Source organism: Rattus norvegicus, chromosome 19, assembly GCF_021556685.1.
Source record: "Rattus norvegicus strain SHRSP/BbbUtx chromosome 19, alternate assembly SHRSP_T2T, whole genome shotgun sequence".
Lineage (NCBI taxonomy): Eukaryota > Metazoa > Chordata > Mammalia > Rodentia > Muridae > Rattus > Rattus norvegicus.
Genome location: NC_141552.1, coordinates 62,914,564 through 62,936,998, shown reverse-complemented (window position 1 = coordinate 62,936,998; position 22,435 = coordinate 62,914,564). Strand labels below are relative to the sequence as shown.

General features: G+C 52.5%; 1 protein-coding gene across 3 annotated transcripts in view; it reads right to left on the bottom strand.

The window, feature by feature from the left end:
* Positions 1-1,278: 1,278 nt before the first annotated feature.
* Positions 1,279-22,435, bottom strand: part of Atp2c2 (ATPase secretory pathway Ca2+ transporting 2) — a 57,269-nt gene continuing 36,112 nt past the window's right edge. For 2 of the 3 annotated variants that reach the window (XM_087593845.1, XM_087593846.1), the window contains 17 exons: positions 19,974-20,040; positions 15,889-16,013; positions 15,658-15,755; positions 14,065-14,166; positions 12,969-13,058; positions 11,163-11,264; positions 10,573-10,729; positions 9,664-9,834; positions 8,976-9,073; positions 8,838-8,888; positions 7,571-7,737; positions 5,862-5,930; positions 5,603-5,719; positions 4,801-4,948; positions 3,453-3,551; positions 3,075-3,216; positions 1,279-1,579 (listed from right to left, as the gene is read on the bottom strand). In XM_087593845.1, coding sequence (XP_087449971.1) covers positions 1,461-1,579; positions 3,075-3,216; positions 3,453-3,551; positions 4,801-4,948; positions 5,603-5,719; positions 5,862-5,930; positions 7,571-7,737; positions 8,838-8,888; positions 8,976-9,073; positions 9,664-9,834; positions 10,573-10,729; positions 11,163-11,264; positions 12,969-13,058; positions 14,065-14,166; positions 15,658-15,755; positions 15,889-16,013; positions 19,974-20,040 — 1,922 coding nt within the window. In that variant the 3' untranslated portion in view covers positions 1,279-1,460. 3 annotated transcript variants of the gene reach the window in all.

Genomic DNA, 22,435 nt, shown 5'->3' with positions numbered 1-22,435 from the left:
GTCTGCATGTATGTCTCTGTCTGCAGGTGCACATGTGTATGTGTGTGTGGGGACCTGTGCTTGTGTGCATGTTCATGGGACATATATGCCTGTGTACAGACGTACATTCTGTACACATGTTCATGTGTGTGGCCTATGCCTGTGTAAGTATGCCTGGGCACACATGAGCACACGTATGTGGGGTTTGTCCCTGATGCTTGCTGAATCCTTTCATATCGTGACCCCCGGCCATGAGGATCACAAGACCAGCCTCTTGACATACAAGAGTGTGGGCTTCCCCTGGTTTGGAAGGAAGTGTGAAGGGACCGGAGAGCCCAAGCTGCCAGCTAGCGATGCTACGCTGCAGGTCCCTGCCCCCCGACAGACACCTCCATGGTTTTTGCTCATCTATAGGTCGTCTTTGGAGTGTGCAGGCATGGTTCCTTCAGTGGCACTGCACATCTCCCCATGACTCATGTTTTCAGAGTGGCACTGAGCCCAGGGACTTGTCTGTGCCAGGTGGACGTTCATGCGCCAAGCCCAGCCCTTTTACCCGAAGGGGCACAGACAAGGGGTATCATGAGGGCTGGGGATTTAGCTCAGTGGTAGAGCGCTTGCCTAGGAAGCACAAGGCCCTGGGTTCGGTCCCCAGCTCCGAAAAAAAAGACCCAAGGGGTATCATGAGTCTTGCTGAGTTGCCCAGGCTGGCCTCGAGCTTGCAATCTTCTTGCTCTAGGTTCCCGAGTAGCTGTCGTGTCAGGTGAGCGCCCGGCTCGGTGACTCCTCCACCACCACCTCCTCCCTGACTCCCACAGAGATTCTCAGTTCCTTCCCCATGAGGTATGATGCTGACATGATGCCGTCACATGAGCTTGGAGATGTTTCTGGGGGGAGGGAGCTTCCGTTCATGTACTTATGAGGTATCCCTGTCAGGCATGGGTTTTGTTTTGGTGTCCTCAGAGTGAGAGTTTTGCAAACACTAGGCACCAGTGTTCTTCATCACAGCGGGTGTAAAGGTGTGCAGAATTTCAGGCTCTTACATTTTCAGCCCTCAGGAAATGCCCCATCTAGGCTCAGCGATGCCACTGTGTCTTTGCTTTGAATCTGATTTTACATAAATCATACTTTAATTCACACCCCTCCCCCACCCCCAGCACCGAGGATTGACCTCTAAAATCACGAGGCAAAGCTCTTTGTAGAACTACATCTTAGATGCAAGGCCTCAACTGGGACATCTGTGGCCGTGAAGTCCTGTGCCACCACGTGGGGCTGCATCACTCAAGCACAGAGAGAGACAGGTTAAATAAAAACCACGGTGGTTTAATAAATAGCGCCATGTTTCAGTATAAGCTCCACCCTGTCCTGTGCAGGATGCTGCACAGTCCTAAAATCTGCCTCTTGGAGCAGATAGTGCAGAAGGACGGGGCCAGGCCAGAGGCACCCAAGGACACAAGTCAGTCAGCCATGACACCCTGGTTCCTTTACACGGCCTCCGGGAGCATCTGATCAGCCTTGGCTCTGGAGCAGAACTTTTCACATAGCTTGAGCAGCTCGGACAAGATGAAGACGGACGAGGCCAGGCCAGTCAGCAGCAGCAGGTCTATGGGAAGATCGTCTCAGTCAGTAGTGCCCACCCACAGGCCACCCGCCATGTCCTCTGTCTTCCTCTTCAACCTAACAGACCTCATGGGGGCTGAGGGGAAGGGGCTTGCCACCCCTGAAGAGGCCAAGGTCCTTCTGTGACATTAGATGCCAAATAAGTCACCATAGCTTTGGCAAGCTGACTTTCTTCTCCACTGTGGAAAAGGCGCTTAGAGGGGCTGGAGAGATGGCTCAGCGGTTAAGAGCACTGTCTGCTCTTCCAGAGGTCCTGAGTTCAATTCCCAGCAACCACATGGTGGCTCACAGCCATCTGTAATGGGATCTGATGTCCTCTTCTGGTGTGTCTGAAGACAGCTACAACACACACACACACACACACACACACACACACGTTGCGTAGAAACTTGCTCATAGGTTTCCTGTCTTTCTGAGGTAATTCTCAGGTAGTTCAGGTTAGCCTCAAGCTTGTGCAGCTGAGGACTTCATACTCCTGATGCTCCTGCCTGCACCTCACCACACCCGTGTTGGGATTACAACAAGCCTGCCTTTTTCTTTGCATGCAAATGTTCAGGCAAAGGCCCGAGATGGACTCTGGGGCTCTGCTCTCCACCTTCCTTTTCTGAGACAGCGTCTCTCACTGAACCTAGAGGTCACCATTTTCAGTCAGCTTGGCTGGCTGGCCACTGAGCCCCTCAAGTCCTTCATGCCTCTGCCTCCCCAGCAGTAGTGTGGATTCTGGGGATCAAACCTGGGTCCTCATGCTGATCTGGGTCCCTCAACTCCTGGGTTCCTTTTCACTGCTCCCTCCCATAGAGCACTCACTGGGGCCCCACGGGAACTCAGGTTTCAGGTCACAGGGAGGGCCGCCCTTCCTGGCCTGCTCTGAGGTCTCAAGTACTTGTTCTATTTGCATATTTTCACACCCATGTGGCCATTTTTGGTCCTGTAGTGATCTGTGCTGGAGCAATGCCTGCTCTGTACTAGATCTGGGAGCTGACCCTCTGTCCCCTGCTCCTGGATGGAGGTAGCCAGTGACCAATGTGGGACAGAAGGAAAGGTAGGGACCTGCAAACCACTGTACTTGGGCTAGTTTTGCTGCAGGACCCATCCCTGCAGGATAGGAACACTGGACTGCATTGCCTTTGGGCATCTCTGACTGCTACATTATGTCCCTTCAGCAAGACCTGCAGGGCGGCCATCTCTGATGAGCACTGTAATCAGTCGAGCCCCAGTCAAAACCCCAGACCTGAGGTTTGTGTCCTGAGGTTCAGGATGCTGCTCCCCAGCCCCAGCCCCAGGACCCTTTCTCTGCAGAGGGGCCTCCTTTTGAGCTTCCTCTGTGTTCCCTGTGTCTGTATGTCACCTTCCTACCTTGTATGCCACAAGAAGCCGCCTGTGGACCAGCCTGTCTTTTGAGGGCGGCCCGGACTTCCACCCTGTGGGCCTCACAGCTTCACCCCAGTTGGCAGTCAGTCTCGGTTCCCGTCACTCACCGAGCGCGCTCAGGTTTTCGGTCTGGAAGACCTTCTGCAAGGGCGGGGCATAGATCACGGCCAGCTGCCCGAGGAGGGACCCAAGGATCGAGTACAGGAACATGCGGTTCCGGAAAAAGCCAATCTCAAATATCAGCTTGGTCTGCGGGGATGAGAGGCGTGAGTGGGCTGGTGTAAGCACACTGTGTGGATTCAGGAGCTGTGCCCGCTCCCTAAGTTGGCAGATGGACAGACAGAAGGGCAGGTGCTGGGTTGTTGTTGGAGCTGGAGCCCCCGGGGCATGGACGCAGAAACCTGTACCCCTCTCCCCAGTCCTCTGCCTGGAGTATAGACAGAGCTGCAGTGTCCGAGGGGGCGGGCAGGGTCAGCTCCGCTCACCTGAGAGCGGCAGCTTAGAGCATTGAAGAGGTCGAAAAACACGAAGCAGGTGAAGGCCATGGTGGTGGTGCGTGGGGTGCTGGTACGGTTCTCTGGGATCTGGAATGCAGTATTTAGGCATGCTCATGGCAGAGTAAGGGGGCTCCCTGCCTCAGAGCTGAGGGGTACAGTGTGCCGGGGTGGCCTGTGGGTGCTGTCTGAGGATCACTGGTCACCCAGCCCGAAAGGTATACACTAGAAGCATTGGGGACACAATCCGATCCTGTGCCATGTTTGTGCTGGCCTCAGGACTCCCACCCTAGGAGTGTCAGCTGCAGCCAAGAAGAGAAAGGCACCTTCTCCTGTGGGTCGTGACCCCTTTGGGGATAAATGACCCTTTCACAGGGGTCCTCTAAAACCATCAGATATTTACAACTCACAGCAGTAGCAAAATTACAGTCATGATGTACCCACAAAAATAATCATATGGTTGGGGGGGTCACCAGAACACGGGGAGCTGTATTAAAACAGCTCAGTATCGAGAAGGTTGAGGACCACCATCCTAGTGGGCAAGTGCCTTGCAGGTCATCCCACTACACAAACGAGCAGAACCCACATCCTGTGAGGAGTGTGGAACAGCTGACCTCAGGGAGAACGCATGGCCGAAGCAGCTAATGCAGCTAACTGTGTGTCCAGGCCGGCCAGAGCCCCGCTGAGGTGGATTTGTGGGTGCAAGTTTTCAGACGTTTTCGCCTCAAGTTTCCTCCAACCCGGAATCCTCTCCAGGCTGGAACAATCCCGGATATATCCCTCCACCCTGGGTGCCAGGCGGGCTTTCAGAACCAAGTTCCCGTCTGGATGGTCTGGATGCCCTGGAGGACGTGTCTGAACACAGCAGGGATTCCTCAGCTGGGGCTCAATGACCACTGCCTAATTCCTCATCTCCACCATATCCAGCCTTGCCAGAGGCTTCCCAGCCCAACGGGCCATGAAACTCACCTGTGCTAGAATGGGCACAGACTGTAAGCATCCCTGTAGCTTCCTGTGACAATAAAAATGGTGGGGTCCCCCAAAACCTGGTGTTTGTGCTCTGGCCCCAGCACTTGACCCCCATACTTCTCTCCACCCAGCACCTACTCTCTGGCCTCTGATAGCACCAAGCTCGCTCGCGCTCTCCGTCTCTCTCTGTCTCTGTCTCTGTCTCTGTCTCTGTCTCTGTCTCTCTCTCTCTCTCTCTCTCTCTCTCTGTGTGTGTGTGTGTGTGTGTGTACACACGCCTCGGAGAGAGCACCCGGTTCCCAGTGCCCAATCATGCACAAGGCTCCCCCCCTTCTTGTCTCTGTGTGAGTCAAGGCCATGCCTTGCTCACCTCTCTCCAGAAGATAAACAGGGTCCCCCCTAAGATAACAGCAGCCGACATGAGGATCTTCAGGATCAGGGCTCTGTTCAGGATCGTGTCCTTGACGCTCCGAGGAGGCCTCTTCAGGGCATCTCTGTCCACAGGTTCCACCCCTAGGCTGTGCAGAAAAGACAAGGGATGCTTTGAAATAGCGACAGTCACTCCAAAGCTGGCCCAGGTGGTGCACAGCCTGTAACCCCAGCTTTCGGGAGGCTGAGGCAGGAGGATCTCCGGGTTCAAGGCCAGCCTGGGTTACACGGTAAATCCCCAGGCCAGCCTGGACTACATACTGAGAGCTTTCCTCTTAAAAGAACGCCTGGCACGGCCTCAGACTTGCCCTCCAAATTATCGCCTGAGAGCAGGGCTGCTCTTGTCCTTGAACGACTGTCCCACAGGTAGCCATAGCTCGCTCTCTCATCTGTTTCCAAATATCCAGATGCAGAGAGACCCAGGACCTATCAAGGGCCAGCACTGGGCTTCCGCCTTGGCATGCCACGGCCTCCTAAGCCCCATGCGTTCCTATTACCATAAGGGGTCCTAAGTGGGGCCTGGAGGAACAGGGGCCACCACTGGTAGAGTGATCAGAGAGGAGGACTTCCTGGACATGGTGGCCTGACTTTACAGTAGGACCGAGCCATGGGCCCCAGGAGTGTAACTGAGGGAGCACAGGGCTCCAGTCTGCCCTTCCGGAAACTGTTCACACTTCAGCCCCTGCCCGGAGATTCCTTTGTGAGAGGGAGTTGCGTGGTCCTGCCTGAGCCCAGTGCCTCACCTCTGGGCCGGTGGTCCGTCCATGATGATGTTCACCCACAGGATCTGCATGGCATTGAGGGGGTTGGGCAGGTTGCACACGGTGGACAGGGTGATGAGGCTCAGGGCTGCGATGCTCCTGTTGGGCGCAGGCGACGGACATCCCGTCAGTGCATGCATGGGATGCAGCACCCAGTGAGTATGGAGGAAGGATATCCCGTCAGTGCATGCACGGGGATGCAGCACCCAGTGAGTATGGAGGGAGGATTGTCTCTGCTTACGTGCTCAGCTGGAAGCGGACAAAGTTCTTGATGTTGTAGAAGATGCCCTTGCCTTCCTCCACTGCGCTCCTGAAAGGGAAGCGAGAGCATTTGTAGGCAAGAGGTCTGGGGGCGGCTCAGCCACACAGAGTGGTCAGCCCAGGTGCAACAGGGCAGGTAACCCTTGCTGGCACACTTGGGACACACTGGTTAAGTGTGTCCCTTGTTGTGCAAATCCTGTGTGTGACCCCCTCTCAACTGGAGCCAGGGCCCCATCGGTCCTCGGGATGGTAAGAGTTCAGTGCAGCTTGACAGCAGATGAAAGAACCCAAGGTCCACACTGGAGGCACAGCCAGAGATCCATCACTGTCCATCTGTCTGTCTGGTGTGTATGCACCGGAACGTGTTTGGATGTCCTGCTGTCTCTCTGCCTTACTCCTGTGAATCAGTGCCTCATGAAACCTGAAGCAAAGCTATCAGCTAGCAAATCCCAGGGATCCAACTCCCTGCCCCTCACAGTGCCAGGATTACAGGGGCGCCCATGGCTATGTCTGTGAGCTACACAGACAGACAGACACACCCACATCCCTGCACAATCATGCTTGGAAGAGTATTTTTAAAACTTAAAAAAAAAAAAGGTGTATTAATTATATATAAGTACACTGTAGCTGTCTTCACACACACCAGAAGAGGGCATCAGATCCCATTACAGATGGTTGTGAGCCACCATGTGGTTGCTGGGATTTGAACTCAGGACCTCTGGAAGAGTAGTCAGTGTTCTTAACCACTGAACTATCTCTCCAGCCCAGAAGAGTATTTTTTTTTTTTTTTTTTTTTTTTTGGCAGAAGAGTATTTTTAATGGCGGAGAAACTTTGCTCCAGTGGTACTTTTGTTATTAAAAAATACCCTTCTAAGTGTTCTGTGCTCTAAGTATTGTGACTTAAGAGCAAAGTCTTAAAGCTGGCTAAAATTAAACCCACAGGAGGACAATGTCAATCCTCCTGCTTCCGCCTCCTGAATTGAGGTTGTAGAGCCTCCAACTGTGGCTTTTATTTATGCAAGTGCTGGTAAGTGTGGAGACCAGAGAAAAACCCTGAGTCTCATCCCCAGGAAGGCCACCCTTTCTGAGACAAGATCTCTGATTGGCCTGGAGCTCGTCAATCAGGCTGGCTGGTTAGTAAGCCCTGGGCCTCCCTGACAGCCTCTACCACCCTGCCTGCATTTTCATGTCGACTCAGGGTGCCAAATTCATGTCCCGTGCTTGCAGGCCAAGCACTTCGCTGACTGCACCATCCCTAAGCCCCCAAGCATGATTTCTAATGGCTGCTTCTGGTTACTGGTTAATCAAGTGGCTCTAGGCCTGTGGTTCCCAACCTGTGGGTCATGACCCCTTTGGCAAACCAATCTCCAAAAATAATTCACATTATGATTCAGAACTAGCAGAATTCTAGTTATGAAGTAGCAATGCAAAAACTTTATGGTTGCGGTCACCACAACCTGAGGAACTGTTCAAGGGTCTCAACCTGAGGAAGGTTGAGAACCACTAGCTTGGCTTCCTTTATATTCCAGTGACGGCAGGACAGGCAAGCCTTCCTTGAGAAACTCCACACATTTGGAGTAGGGGATGAGCCTAGGATGTAGCTTTCTCCCCAGGGGCTCCCCTGAACCCCACGAGAACCCCTTCATATCCACCACAGTACATTCTGGGGGTGCTGGTATGGAAACTCACATAATGGCCGAGAAGTCGTCGTCCACCAGAATCATGTCAGCGGCCTCTTTGCTGACGTCTGTTCCTGTCTGTCCCATGGCAATCCCGATGTCCGCAGACTTCAGGGCAACTGAGTCATTCACTCCATCCCCCGTCATGGCTACAATTGCCCCCGACTCCTGCAATGCCTGTGTGGAGAGCAGGTGGTGGAGGCTCGCACGCAGCCCTCCTTAGACCCTTTCTGATGCCCTCCCGGTTGTACCACAGGCAGTAGTCATCTATCGGCTAGAAGCTGGGGTCAACTGGCCTAGTCCCAGTAGCTCTACTGCAGGGGCATAGCCCTGAACCTCTCAGCTTAGTTTCTTCAGGGCAAATGACAGTCACCATGCTGGCCTCACAGGACACACGGCTAGGGCTCACATATGGCTTGTAAAAGGCACTCATAGTGAGCAATTAACCAAGCCAGTTCTTGGGGCTAGCAAGATGTCTCATCAAGTAAAGGAGCTTTGTCACCAATATTGATGCCCCGAGTGATTCCCATAGGAGAAACTGAATTCCCACAGGTTGTCACGTGACCTCCACACATGCCCTGGGGTATGTGTGTGCACCCACATTCATATATAAAATATATATATTATATATATATAATTCTCTCTCTCTCTCTCTCTCTCTCTCTCTCTCTCTCTCTGAATAGGATCTATAGCTCAGGCTGTCTTGTATCTCACGATCCTCCTGCCTCAGCCTCCTGGGTACTGGGATGTCAGTTGTGAGCCACCATGCATTAATTCTTCAGCGCTAAAAACTAAATATCCCAGAATCCCCTCAAACAGCCCCCAAAGAACAAAATACAGCAACCAAAGAACTGAGCAAACTTTAGGTACAGATGTGGGGAAAGGCCTGAAACTCTCGGGCTTCTGGTTGGCAAAGAGAAGAAGCCAGGGGCAGCTCCGTGCCAACACCTGAATATTTTCCCTGTGGTCAGTGGACCCCGGCTTTCCCACAACCACATTCATAGGGCCCACTCCAGCTTTAGCTGTGAACTACCTATCCCTCTAGAGGTGGCATTTCCCAGCATCCTTTACAGCTAAACGAGTGATGGCATTTTGCCCTGTAAATGGGGGTGGGTGCGTGGGATGCACTCGACTGCCTAAAACCTAGAGAAGGGAGCTACAGCCAAGGCCAGCTGAGCCGCTGTCCCCTTGGCACATTCCTGTCACTTGACCAGCTAAGAGCCTGCCACCCTGGACAGTTCCCACCCTGGATGGCCCCCGTCATTTGACCCAGTTACCTTTATGATTTTAACCTTGTGCTTTGGGCTGGTCCTGAAGAATACAGACACCTGGCACAGGGAGTCAAAGAGCCATCAGTGGACACGGGAGCCGGAGGACCCCCTGTCCCCGCCCTGTCTGCCCCCAGGACAACCCACCTGCCTCACTCGGGCTGCCAGTGCGTCCTGCTCCATGCCCTCCACCTCCTCCCCGGACATAGCTTTCAGCTTCTCGTCGCACAGGCCGATGGTTCTTCCTTTGAGAGAGTCTGGGCTGAGGAGTGGATCCTAGGCCTGAATGGTGGCCCTGACCCACCTGGCATTTGACACAACTGACTTTAGCCCATCTCAGTGTCCACATAACCACGGTGAACCGACATATACCCATATTAAGGAAACTATGCAAATCCTGAGGCCACGCTGCTGGGAAGTGGTATTACTGGCACCTGACATGAGAGCCCGGATACTCTGGCCTGTGACCTCCCAGCACTGGGCTTTAGTGGGACAGAGTCAACATGACCTCTCCTAACCATAGTGATGGGAGAAGGCAGCGGAGGCCGCTGGCCCACTGCTGATGGAGTCACTTGAGCATCAGAGTGGTCCTATGACTTGTCAAAGCTGCCCAGCCAATGGAGGAAGCCAGACTGAAGTCACCTGGTATGGGACGCCAGTTGTGTATGGACATCACAGCTGAAAAACCCTTAAACGCATAGTAGGTCCACCGTTTACATGTCGACTTTCCTCTTTTCGGACACGAGGCGGAGCAGGGGGTACTGGTCTACACAGCTCAGAGCCCTTTCAGCTGGGCATGAGGCCCCCTTCCCTCCCTTGTCCTCACCCTGGTTACCTATGGCCAAGGCAGTCTCCAGAGCATCCCCTGTCACCATCTTAACTGACACATCAGACTCCGAGAGGGCCTGGACCGCTTCCTTCACGCCAGCCCTTGGGGGGTCGATGATGCCCACCAGACCGAGGAATGTCAGCCTTCCCAGCTCAGGTCCAGACGCCAGGGCCAGCACTATGAGAGACAGACAGCTTGGTGGCAGCTGGGGACTATCTTCTGTCCCTAGCAAGCCCTGCTGTGGCTCTTGGGGAAGCACAGGCATGCTAGACGGGGAAGGGCAGGTGTGGGAGACAGCCTAGGTCACATAAGGTAGCAGCTGTCCAGCAGCAGCCCCTGGGAGCCTGCATACAGGCATCGGGGACAAACCCTTGCCTGCCACAGGCTCCGAGCACAGCCATCTATCCCCAGAGTAGGGAGGTCGAGGTAACGGGTGGGGTGAGTTTCGCCTCTCCTGTCCCATGGAGTACAAGCCCTCCAGAGTGTTCTCGGGTTATTTTCTCCAGAAAGGGACCGGGTGGCAAATGGCACGAGGGTTTTAAGATCAGCTTGATGGGGAAGACACTGTCACACGCAGCCGAGAAAACTTCAAAGTGGCCATGAGATGGCAGGTCTCCCTCAGAGCTCAAGGTTTTCGTGGCAGAAGGCAGGGAGCGAGCTAGTGCCTGAAATTAGTTCACGGCATAAACTTCGTCTGCCCTGGGGAATGTGATCCACCCCTGGATCAGCAGGGGTCGTGGGTGACTTGGGCAGCCTATCCTGACTGTGAAGTTTCACACTGAGCCTTGCTGTCAAGCCCACCCCTGCCTGCCATTCTGGATGGTGGCAGGTTTGCCCAGGGCCCTACTCTCAAGCATCCCAGCAACACTGCAGGCAAACTCCAAGGCCCAGCGAGCGGCAGAGGGAGACACCAACCCCGAAGGCCGAGCGACCCCATCTTCTTCTCTTCCTGCTGGCAATAGGACTTCTGCTGGGGTGTCAGAGGCAGTGGGATGCCCCCATTGTTATACGTGCTGCAGTGATGGATCACTTCCTCAAAGGCTCCCTTCATGAAGTAAACATCTTCCTCATCCTTAGAAAGAAAAGGAAAAGAATTCGCCGCCACCGGGTGCTTCCTCCTGCACAGACAGCTGCCCCACACTTGAGCCTTTACCAGAAGCCCCAAAACACACAGGTCTCCTGGGTCTACACCTGGACTTTCCAGTGCAGGTCAAGAAGAGCCTGAGACCCCCACATTATGGCTGGATCAGGGTCCCCACTGTGACCACCATGGGTCCGAATGCCCAGTTCATGGCTGTTCTGTTTGGAAGCTCCTGGAAGGTGTGGGGGCACACCACCCTCTCCCCCAGGTGTCTGTGCCTTCTTTTGGTTTGAGGGAAGGATGGCATCCCGGACACAGTGTATTCCTACCATGCCAGCTCTCGGATACTGAGGCAGGAGGTCCCCGAGTTCCAGGCTGCTCTGGGCCCCTTAGTGAGACTCATCTCAACAAAAGCCAAACTTACCTCATTCTTCAGGCTGCACCTCACTGCCATCCACTTCTGCTCCGAGCTGAAGGGAATTTCCTTCTTCCGTATGTAGGAATCTTTGATGCTGCCTAAGTTCATCTGGGGTGTAAGAGGGAATGCTTTCAGGGTGTCCTCCTGAGCCAGGCTGCAGTGCTAAGCCTTGCCTGTGTAAACCAACATTCTGACTCCAGAATGCCCAAGCGATGGCCGCGGGATGGAAGGCTGCCTGTTTTCAGAGGTCTCACCCAGGAAAACAATTTCTTTTCTCTGGTCCCAGAACCAAGCTTTTGCCTCAGCTCCTTTAGAAACTTCTGGGGGAACAAAGACATCTGGGAAGGTGCAGCCTGGGGCCTGCAGGGCCATCATTGTGTGACAGTCTTTGAAGACTTTGGGGCCTGTCGCTCACCAGGTCAAACTCAGTTTTCCAAAAGCAAACCAGTGTTAGCTGGGCAGCTCATGCACTAGAGATAGTGTTTGTGAGGGAAGGGAATTCCAAAATTCTAGTAACAGCAGGAGGAGTGGGAATGGCTTAGGGAAAAGGCAGCCATGAGGACCCTGGTACCCTGTTGACACAGGGTGTCACACTGTAGCTCTGACTGGCCTGGGATTTGCTATACACACCGAGCTGGCCTTTTACTCACAGAGATCCGCCCAGCTCTTCTTCCTCAGTGTTGTGATTAAAGGGCATGTGCCTGGAAAGCACTCCCCATCCCCTCGAAGCACAGATAAGCCTGTAGCCTCTCAGTAGTGAGGACTGCTGTCCTCTGAGAAAGGCGGCCATCAGTGTCTTCATCAGAGAAGTGTGACTCATCCCAAGAGACCCTCAAGATGAGGCCTGTTGACATTCCCTCAGGAGGAGGAGTAAGGTGTAACTCAGACCCTTAGCCCCTTGCCCAGGATTCTAGTTGCCTCATCAGGGGTTCTAGCTACCCCCTCAACCCCACCCCAGCTGCAGCAGGGACATGCTAGAGTATGTAAGGGGCAGAAGGTTCCCTGCAGGGGACACAGCAGATCAGGGGTGGGCTCTACTCTGCAGCTCAGGGGATGTTACACCCAAGCTGGGGTGGGCTTTGCAGGGGCGTGGCTGTTAGCGGTCACCATGCTACCTCCAAGCAAACCCAGTGAACTCAATTAGGGTCAGAGTGTGGCTCAGTCAGCCGCAATGCCCTGGGTTCTGTTCCCAATACCTAAAACTAAGTAACAGAGTTGTGGAAGTGATGCAAGAGAGGGGTGGGCAGATGTCTAGGTCCGGGGAGATGGCTTTGCAGGTAAGAGGCCTCGCTGTACAAACATGAGGACATGAGTTCAAATCCCCAGCGCCCACCCATGTGGGCAAGTCAGCGTCCTCTATGGGAGCAGAACTGACAGAATCAGTACAGTGATATGAAAGAGAAAAGAAAACCCAAATTTCTGCTTAATGTATGTGTATATAGGCACCCACACTCCTAACAAAGCAGGGCATGTCAATTATAGTCCTTGCTTCTGTAACTGGTCATGTGACCTTAGCTGCTATTTATAACTCCCTGCGACCCATTCTGTATTTCCTCCGCCCTCAGCAAGCACCCCAGCAGGTCTTGGCTCTTTGCCTGGAGGAGTGACCCATGGGAGTTTGTTCTACTTTAGAACCAAATTTCTAGGCCGGCAAGTGGTCTTGTGTGTTGTCACCTCTGTGCTGCTGGGGATGGGGAGGTAACAGGAAGATTTCTGGGGACTGCTCGCTGCCAACCTGGCTCTAAGTTCAGTGACAGATCCTGTCTCAAGGGAGCAAGTGGAGAGTCACAGAAGACACTAACGACCTCTTACCTTCATGGCCAGCACCACCAAGGCCCCTTCTGTGGGCTGCCCCATTACGGCGTTCTTCCTGACGACAGCGTTGTTGGCGACGCAGCCTGCCTGAAGGAGGGTTTGCAATATCTGCAGTCAGCACTGGGAACCAGCACCCGGGCCCTGGGCTCAGTCACACCATGAAACCGCAGGCATGGCCTTACCGCTGGGCCAGGCTATGAGAGTTTCCTTCAAATAAGTCAGCGACATACCTGTGTGCTTTCCTCCCCTCCCCCAGATCAGGCGTGGAACTTGGCACCTCTCACATGCTGGGCAAGTCTACTCCCACTGAACTGTACCCCAGCCTTAGGTTTTAGTTTTTCGTTTTACAATTTGAGCTCGGGCTTGCTAAGTTGCCCAGGCTGGCTTTGAACTTGCAGTTCTCTTGCCTTAGCCTCTTGAGTAGCTGGGACGCCAGGCCTGTACCACCAGGATAGAAAATGGCTTAGGAGCAAGGCTGGCTCCAGAAGCTGTCATAGGGGAGGCACCTGGCACAGGGGTCTGGGGACTGAGGTGGGGTGGCGGGGTGGCAGTGACCACTAGTAGGTCTCTACTCGGGGTCACACCGTGCTTGGCCTGTGACTACACATGGGAGGATGGACAGACATCACTAAGCCACAGGCCTATGGAAGTGTTCTGCAGCTGCTGGCTTAGGGGAAAATCTAGACACTGACAGAGCGTGAGCAATGGCAGCTTCTCTGCCACACTGGGGCTGAGCTCAATCCTCTGGTGGTGTCTCTGAGTTTATTTCTGAGTCTGTAGGGCTGGAGGAGGGGCCTGAGGGGAGGGAAGGCAACAGAGTAAGGCCCACGGGAGAGGAAGGACTGGGGAAGAGGGAGGTTCTGAATTCCTGGAGGCTGCCTGCCACTCAAGAGAGGGCAGATGACTGAGGTGGAGGAGGATCAGAAAATTCCCACCCATGAGCCCAGTCAGGCTCCAGCCTTCCTTTCCCCTCTGCCTTCTTACCCACTTAGGGGTGAGGTCCGAGCGGACCCCTGAGGTCAGTCAGTCAATCACCTCCCCCTCCATTTCAGGTAAGCCACACATTGTTCCACAATGGCCACCCACTTCTCACCTCCACCAGCTTCCCCACTGACACATTGCTGAATTCTTTGATTACTTCCTTGGAGGGCAGAAGACACACAGTCCCTTCGCCACTGTATCCAATGCCACTGACCTGGAAGGACATGGCAGGAGGGGTGTCATCAAGAGCCAACGCCCCCCCAAAACCCTGGATGACACAGGTTCCCTCCCCTAGGATCTACCCCAGAGCCATAAGGCTACACGTGAGGATGGCCCTGCAGACTGACGGCTCTGTCGGTCCAGGACCTCTCCCTGATAGTGGAGGCTGTGTGTGCTCTTGGTGGAGGCTGTGTCCACCCAAGGGCCACACAAGCTAAGGTGCACATAGAGCAGGCTTGGAAGAAACTGTACCCTAAGCCAAGAAGGAACACTGAGGCTTCTGCAGCTCATAAACCACTCTCAGTCAAGACAGTGGGGGCCGAAAAGCAAGCAGCCATGTAATGTTTACAGATCAGCATGACGGTGTGCCAAGACATCGTGGTTGAGAGAGTGCATGCTGGTCTTATAAGGGAACCTCGTTCAGTTCTGAGCACCACCACTAGATGGCGTCAAACTGTTTATAACACCAGCTCCAGGGGATCTATCGCCCTCTTCTGGCCTCCAAGGTCACTGCATTTATGTGCACACACATAAAACGAGGCAGGGAGGGGGGTGGGAGGGATGGGGAAGAAAACTTTATGGACCAGAGCAGGCCAGGGCCTGTGAACCCCTACTTGGTAATCCTTTGCTCTGGAAAGTTCCATAGAAAAATATGCATACCCCAAATTGCTGATTAAGAAAGTGTACAGCTGGGGTTGGGGATTTAGCTCAGTGGTAGAGCGCTTGCCTAGGAAGTGCAAGGCCCTGGGTTCGGTCCCCAGCTCCGAAAAAAAAAGAACAAAAAAAAAAAAAAAAAAAAAAAAAAGAAAGTGTACAGCTGTGCCATGGGAGAGGCAGAGGACAGTGACTCAGGGTCAGTTTGTCATGGGTGGTAACAGATACTTCTGTAGCTTTTAAATTTTGTAAAGAGCTGGGCGTGGTGACTCATGCCTGGAAACTCCGTCATATGGGAAGCTGAGACAAGAGATTTACTACGCAGTAAATCCTGGGCTACACAGAGAGTTCAGGCAACCCTCAGCGCCACAAAATCAGGCTGGGACGTTAATGAGGGGCTGGGACTGTGGTCAGTAGCACCGTGCTTCTCTAGCATGGAGGAGACCCTGGGTTCCGTCCTGCAAATATATGAAATGTAAAATTTGACAAGGAACAAAAGAGGAGCAGAGTGGGTGGTGGTCTGTGCTTTTAATCCCAGCACTTGGGAGGCAGAGGCAGGTGGACCTCTGAGTTGGAGGCCAGCCTGGTCTACAGAGAGAGTTCTAGGACAACCAGGGCTACACAGAGAAACCCTACAAAAATCAATCAATCAATCAATCAATCAATCAATCAGGTCATCTTAAATTGGTCACAATCCTTCCTTAGACCAACTTCCAAGGGACTTATTTCTTCCTTGCTGTTCTAGAGGACTCTGTCATTTCCCTGGGCAGGAGAGGGCTGGCAGGGCACGCATGCCCTGGTCTCCTGCCTTGTGAGAGAACACGAGGCTTACCTCGGCATGGAAGCCATCGGACGTGACAAGCTGGGTTGCTGTCATTTCGTTGGCTGTCAGAGTGCCAGTCTTGTCAGAGCAGATGACGTTACAGCAACCTGGCACCACAGAGGTTTAGAGAGGTGAGCTGTCACAGAGATTGGGTGACATACATGCTTGAAGCCCCAGGTTCATACAACCCAACCCCACATTGCCACCTGGCTCAGTCTGCATAGGAGGGGGAGCCCTCACCGAGAGTCTCTACAATGGGCAGCTTCTTCACGATGACCCGCTTCTTAGCCATCCGCAGCACCCCCAGGACCAGCGTCACCATGACAACGATGGGCAGCCCCTCTGGAATGGCCGCCACAGCTAGACTGGGGAGAAAAGTCGAACCAGACGTAACGCACCAAAGGGTGATATGAGTCTCAGCTGGCGCTGGTGATGACGATCTCATCTAGCAAAGTTTGTCTTTGCCCCCAGCGAACACTCATTTTCTAATCCCACAATGCACCGGTCTCCTTCACAGTTTCTGCCCTGACCGAATTCCTGCTAAACTACATCCCTGACATGGGAGGGGCCTCATCAGGCAGTCACGTGTTAGTGTGAATCTGTGTCTGCTGCGTCTTTTAGCATTTCAACCATTGTCATTTATGAGAATTGCGAGGTAGAGTTTTTGGGGAGGCACCTCAATCAGGACACTAGTGAAGGTGTCAGCTTTTGGCAGGCAGACTCTCCTCTGGGTCCCTTGAATTTCAGTGGTCACTAGCTCATTTAGTGGTTTACTATTTTTCCTGAGGCTACCAAAGAGACAAAAGCAGAGGGAGCCCCCTCGCCCACTGTGCGCACACCTTCATAAGAGTAGATCTGATGCCCACTCGCTTCCTTAATGTCCCCACCCAGCACTGTGACCCCCTGCCAAGCTGAGATCCCAAGAGTGGAGGAGAGTGGAGATGTTTGACTTGTAACCACAGTGAACTCTCAAGTGCTTTCATTAGAGGGCGCTGCCCGAAGTAATTTCCAGAAAGGGACGCCTTGGGTTGTGGGAGTGAGAGGGAAAGCTGTACCTGAGAAAAGCCATGCACAAGGTGAGAGAGGTCAGCCCATGCCATGCTGAGCATAGGAGCCCTAAGGCCAGGCCTGCCCAAAGCAAACTGTCACCCAGAGGTCAGGGACAAGCAAATTGCCAGATTGACTATCCTTCCCAAGAAACTGGAGGCCAGGTATTGTTTTAATACAGTTGCTATATTTGTGTTTTTTACAAGGAGCTCAGGCTGGCCTTGAACTCACTGTGTAGCTAAAGATAACGTTGATCTTACTTCCTCCAGCTCCAGAGTATGGGGATGAGACGTAAGCACAAGCACACCTGGTTTCCGTGGTGCTGGAGTGGAACCCGGGTCAGTCGTCAAGCATGCTAGGCAAGTGCCTTCCCAACTGAGCCCCAAGTCCAGCCTTACAAGGACTTAATTTTTAAGCATTAGTGACAGAAAATTTTAAATGTGACAGGGTTTTCATTAAAAGCCATTTCTGGCTACGTTGATGCAGGGGCAGTCACTTCTTCCCCTCTCTACACCTCTCAGGCTGACACGTGCTAAGGGGACAGGTGTGAGCTCATGAACATCTGCGAGGACTGGACCCTCACTGGCCTGGGGCAGGGTGAGCATTGGTCTCAGGCCGGTGAGTAGTCAGAAGAATTGACGGTGGCTCACAAGTCCTTCATCACCCCCGGCACCTCAGTGCATTCAATGGTGCTGAGCATCATGATTGGGTTGCCCGTGAAGAAAACAGAGGGAAGCCGGTGAAGTGACTCGGGTGGGAAAGATACTCTCCACCCAGCTCTCGTAGCCTGAGTTCTATCTCTGGGATCCACACGGTGGAAGAAGAGAACTGATCCCTGAAATCTGTGGTCTGCCTGCCCACCCTCAAATAGATAAATGGTTTTGTTTGTTTATTTGTTTTTTAAAAGCAGTGTGTGATGTAGTATGGGTTTTCTGGTCTAAACAGCCTGCTGGTCAAGCATGGTGGCTCAAATGTTCACACCTGCAATCCTAGCATTCAAGAGGTAGAGGCAGGGGGATCACTATGAGTGTGAGGACAGACTAAGCTATGGCATTAGACCCTCATCTTAAAAAAGCGCACAAATACACACACACACACACACACACACACAGAGAGAGAGAGAGAGAGAGAGAGAGAGAGAGAGAGAGAGAGAGAGAGAATGAGAGAGAATATGAATAGATGAATAGTGTGACCTTCCATCCGGAGACAATGAGCCATTCAGAGACAAGTTATATAAACCAGGATTACTGAATTTGGCTGGGGAGGGGGGGGTGTCAGTTTCCATGGTGACAGCAAAGCCAGTTTCCTTGGTTTTATGGCCTGGGCTGGATAGACTGGCTAAGCAAACATTTACTTTAGATTATGAGGGGGACGCCCCCATATGTCAAGAGATGGGTGTAGTGCACACACCTGGATATGCACATAGCATGAAAAACACCAATCCACAAACCAATAAAGATCAGGAGAGACCAGGAAGAGCAAGTTCCTAATTATCTTTAACACCGCTCTGGCCATGGGGGGCCTGAGGTAGAGTTCCGAGTCAGTGGTGCTCCCTCTCTGCTATTCTCTCCTTCCCGGTCCTCCCCTCCTGTTATTCTCTTAACTGACTCCCGACAAAACAACCCTGGGCACTTTTCCTAGTCCCAGGTCCCTTCCCAGTTCCCTCTCAGTCTCTGACAGCATTTCCCACGGGGGCCAGCATTTCCCACGGGGGCCAGCATTTCCCACAGGGGCCAGCATTTCCCATGGGGCATTAATACAGCGTGGATGCTGAATGGTGACTGCATTGTTTAAGACTTATTTATTTTTTTACGTGCATTGGTGGTTTGTCTGCATGTATGCCTGTGAAGGCGCCAGATCCCCTGGAATTGGAGCTACATAGAGCTGTGAGCTACTATGTGGGTGCTGGGAATGGAGCCCAGGTCCTCTAGAAGGGCAGCCAGTGCCCTAACCACTGAGCCATATCTGCATCCCCAGAACTGCATTGCTAACCCTCACTTAAAACTGTCCACATTTACTTTCTCCTCCAGCCTAAAAAGCCCACGAGGGCCCAAGGCACGAGGCTCGGTCAGTGCTTCGATGATGTAACAGCCAGCCATCGACACTCAGTCAATATTTGTAGGCCGATGGCGGCTGCCAGCTGCCGAGGGTGGGAACGGAAATTTAGCAAGTGAAGTGGTCCCATCCTGCACCAGGCGGGATGGTCCAGAGTCTTCTTCACTCCTGGGTTCTGTAGCTGTGGGCGGTTGTGGAGCCTGAGTCTCAGTGTCCCCACTTGTAAAATGGATCATGTGTCACCTCACGGGGCTGAGCAAGGACCAGCTAGGGTCACGTGTTCAGTTCCTGGTCCTAGTATCAGAAGATCCAGGTTCCCACTCTTGGGTACCCCGAACCCTGGGCTCAGTGCCCAGTAGGGAATATACCAGGTACATATCAGAAGTTCAAGGCTAGATAAGAAGTTTAGAGCCAGCCTGGTCTACACGAGATCCTGACAGAGACAGAGAGAGACAGAGACACAGAGACTGTTGGACTCATCCACGTCCTAACCCTGGATGTGTGGCTGACCTTATCTGAGGACAGGGTCTTGGCAGATAATCAAGCCAAGGGAAGATGTTGTTGTGCTAATCTTTTATGGTGCAGGGACGGAGCCCATGGCTTTGCATGTGCCAGTGATATCCTAACACTGAGCTCCGCCCTGGCCCATCTGAGTCTTTGGACTGTCAGCCTGATGGGACAGAGGAATCAACAAGAGATTAGCAAAGCACACCTCTGGGTGTTAGAGGATTGGCTGGGAATGTGTGGGGGCAGTGCCACCGCAAAGGGCCTAGATGGGATGAAAGAGGACAGCCAGGGGCACCTACACATCTCCCTGATTAGGGGCCTGCTATGCCTTCCACCATAGCACCCGGCTCACCACAGAAGCAGGGAACCCTTTGAAACCTTGAGCCAAAAGAAGTTGTTGTTCCCTTACTTCCTTCCCTCCTGGGTTTTGTCACAGTGACTAGAAACTGATAAACGAGGTCGTGCCCTGTCTGTGTTGGGGGCACACTCTTATCTAGACAGGCTACTGTGTGGCCCAGGCTCTCAGCTGGATAGACCCAAGTCCTCACCAAGAGGGATGAAAAGGGGTCCCCGCATTCTATACGGTGCATGCCCCCTCCCACGTGCCACTGGAGACCCGGTTTGGTAGGCCAAGAAGTATCTCCCCCATCCTTGCCTGCCCTGCGGGATACCGCCCGCTCTGCCGGGGAGGGGTCCTGGGAGCTTTGACCACATACCTGACCCCGATAGTGAACATGCTGAGAAGGGGTTTCCCCTGCACCCAGCCAACCAGCATCAGGAGACCTGCAAGAGACAGGACAGCATCAGTCTGGGCTCCTGTGTATCTCCAGTGTCTCCTTGTGCTTTCAGTGGCTCCCTGAGGGGCCCCCTCTGGGAACTCAAATCCTGGGAATAAGTAGTGACCTCAGGAGCTTGAAGCTACAGGGCTGGAAAGGAAGGAAGGCTTCACATTCCTGGCCCAATCTCCAGAACTGGGGGATTGGTGGTGGGGGGAGAGTAGTTCAAAAGGAATTAAGCTGGGTATGTAGGTGTAGTGAATCGTATTTATCCCAGTATTCTGGAGGCTGAGGCAGGAGGATAGCCATGGGTTTGAGGTCAGCATGGACCTTGTTTCAAATGAACAAAAACAAAGAGAAAAGAACCCATACCCACCCATCTTTTCTATTTAAAGAAAGCCCATTCTATTGGAAAATAAAATCCCATCTTAATCCTCTCCTCTCTCCCGCCCAAAAGATTCTGGCCAAGTTTAGGATGAAGACTCTAGTCTCAGGTTCACACTGGGTTGTCCTCATTTATATAGTTAGTCCTGTTAGTCTGTTGCTTTCTCTTGTTTTTGTTTCTCAGGGTTGGGGATGGATCCCAGAGCCACACACACACACACACACACACACACACACACACACACACACACACACACCAGCAAGCTCTCTACCACAGAGCCACGCCCCAACCCCTCGGGGTCACTGTTTTTTAAATACATCTTAAGTCCTGATTAAATTTCCTCTTTCTCCTTTGCTGGTCAGTTATCAAATGTTTGCTAAGCACTAGGCATTGTGCTGGGCCCTGGAGGTGTGGGGAAGAATTGGCCTGAGTCACCACTGGGAACCAAGAACAAATTCACAAGATGTTCCAGCAATAAAGAAAAGGACTGAGGGGTTGGGGATTTGGCTCAGTGGTAGAGCGCTTGCCTAGGAAGCGCAAGGCCCTGGGTTCGGTCCCCAGCTCCGAAAAAAAAGAACCAAAAAAAAAAAAAAAAGAAAAGGACTGAGAGATGTTGAGCCTGGACCCTGTTCTTTGTCTGTTGCTCTCTCACCCTCTCCATTGTCCAGCGTGCCTTTCTCTTCCTGAATAAGCTATCCCCACATCTCTCACCATTCACGAGCTTCTGGTCCAATTCTTAGTTCCAGGATATAAGAACCTGGAGCTCTCAATGGTTACCTTCCCCGATTGAAGTCTTTCCTCTAACAGTGTCATTATGGGATCGGAAGGGTCATGGAGGATGGGCCCCTTCCTAATGGCTCTGCCTGTAGCTCTTGGTAGAGACAGGGCATTCTGATCTGCTCCAAAGTTGAGACCATCACAGGCCCTTGTCTCTTCCCTTATGGGTTAATCCTGCTGGGGTCTGTCAATCACCAGCTAGAGACCAGAAGCCTTTCTAAGGAATAATTATCACCTTAAGGACATAATGCACGGTCCCTCCCTGGAAAATAACCGTACATCAATCCTCCACGGAGCCTCACCAGGCAACTCTGATGAGTTGGCCCCACTCCTGAGTCCTTGTAGGGATAATCTCTTGTGTATGTGTGAAGCATCATCTGTCAATAAAGAGCTGAATGGCCAATAAGCTGAGGCAGGATTAGTAGGTGGGACATTCTGCGGGGGTGGGGGTGGGGGTTGAGGAATCCTGGGAAATAGAGAAGCGTGAGAAGATTCCTCACTCAGACTCTGAGGGAGCAGACATTTGAAACTGAAGAGGCAGACATAGAATAGTATAAATGAGTTAATGTAAGTTTCAAGCTAGCAGGGCACAAGCCAAAATTATGGCCTAGGTATTTTTTCAATAACAATAATTCTCCCAGTTGTTATTTGGGAACTGGGGGTAGGTGGAAAAGCCCTAACTCAGAGAAGTAACATTTCCTTTCTATTCTTTTCTCTTTCTTTCGGGTACTGACCAAAGCCAGAACATTTTTCCCCTAGTGCTCTTGGCTTTCTTGTTCGCTTTCTGAAGCCCTGACCCTCTCTTTCTCCATGGAGGGACCTGTTGACCTCCATGGCAGGACATTCTGGTCTAACTCTAGAAAGACACGGGCATCTATCTTCCTCTCCCCTGACATGAGTCTCCCTGAAAGATGTTCCATTATTTTCTCTCAAATTCTAATAAAAACTGTCCTTGAGCTCTCTTCTAAACTCATTTAAAAATTATTTTACTGCTGGGTGGTGGGGACACACACCTTTAATCCCAGGACTTGGAAGGCAGAAGCAAGTGGATCTCTGTGAGTTTGAGGCCAGCCTGGTCTACAGAGTGAGTTCCAGGACACAGCCAGGGCTGCACAGAGAAACCCGGTCTTGAAAAAAAAAAAATCAATCAATCAATCAATAATTTTATTAATGAGACTAAGAACTCAAAGAGGGGACTTCAATTTCACTAGTATGGTGGTTTAAATATGGTTGGCCAAGG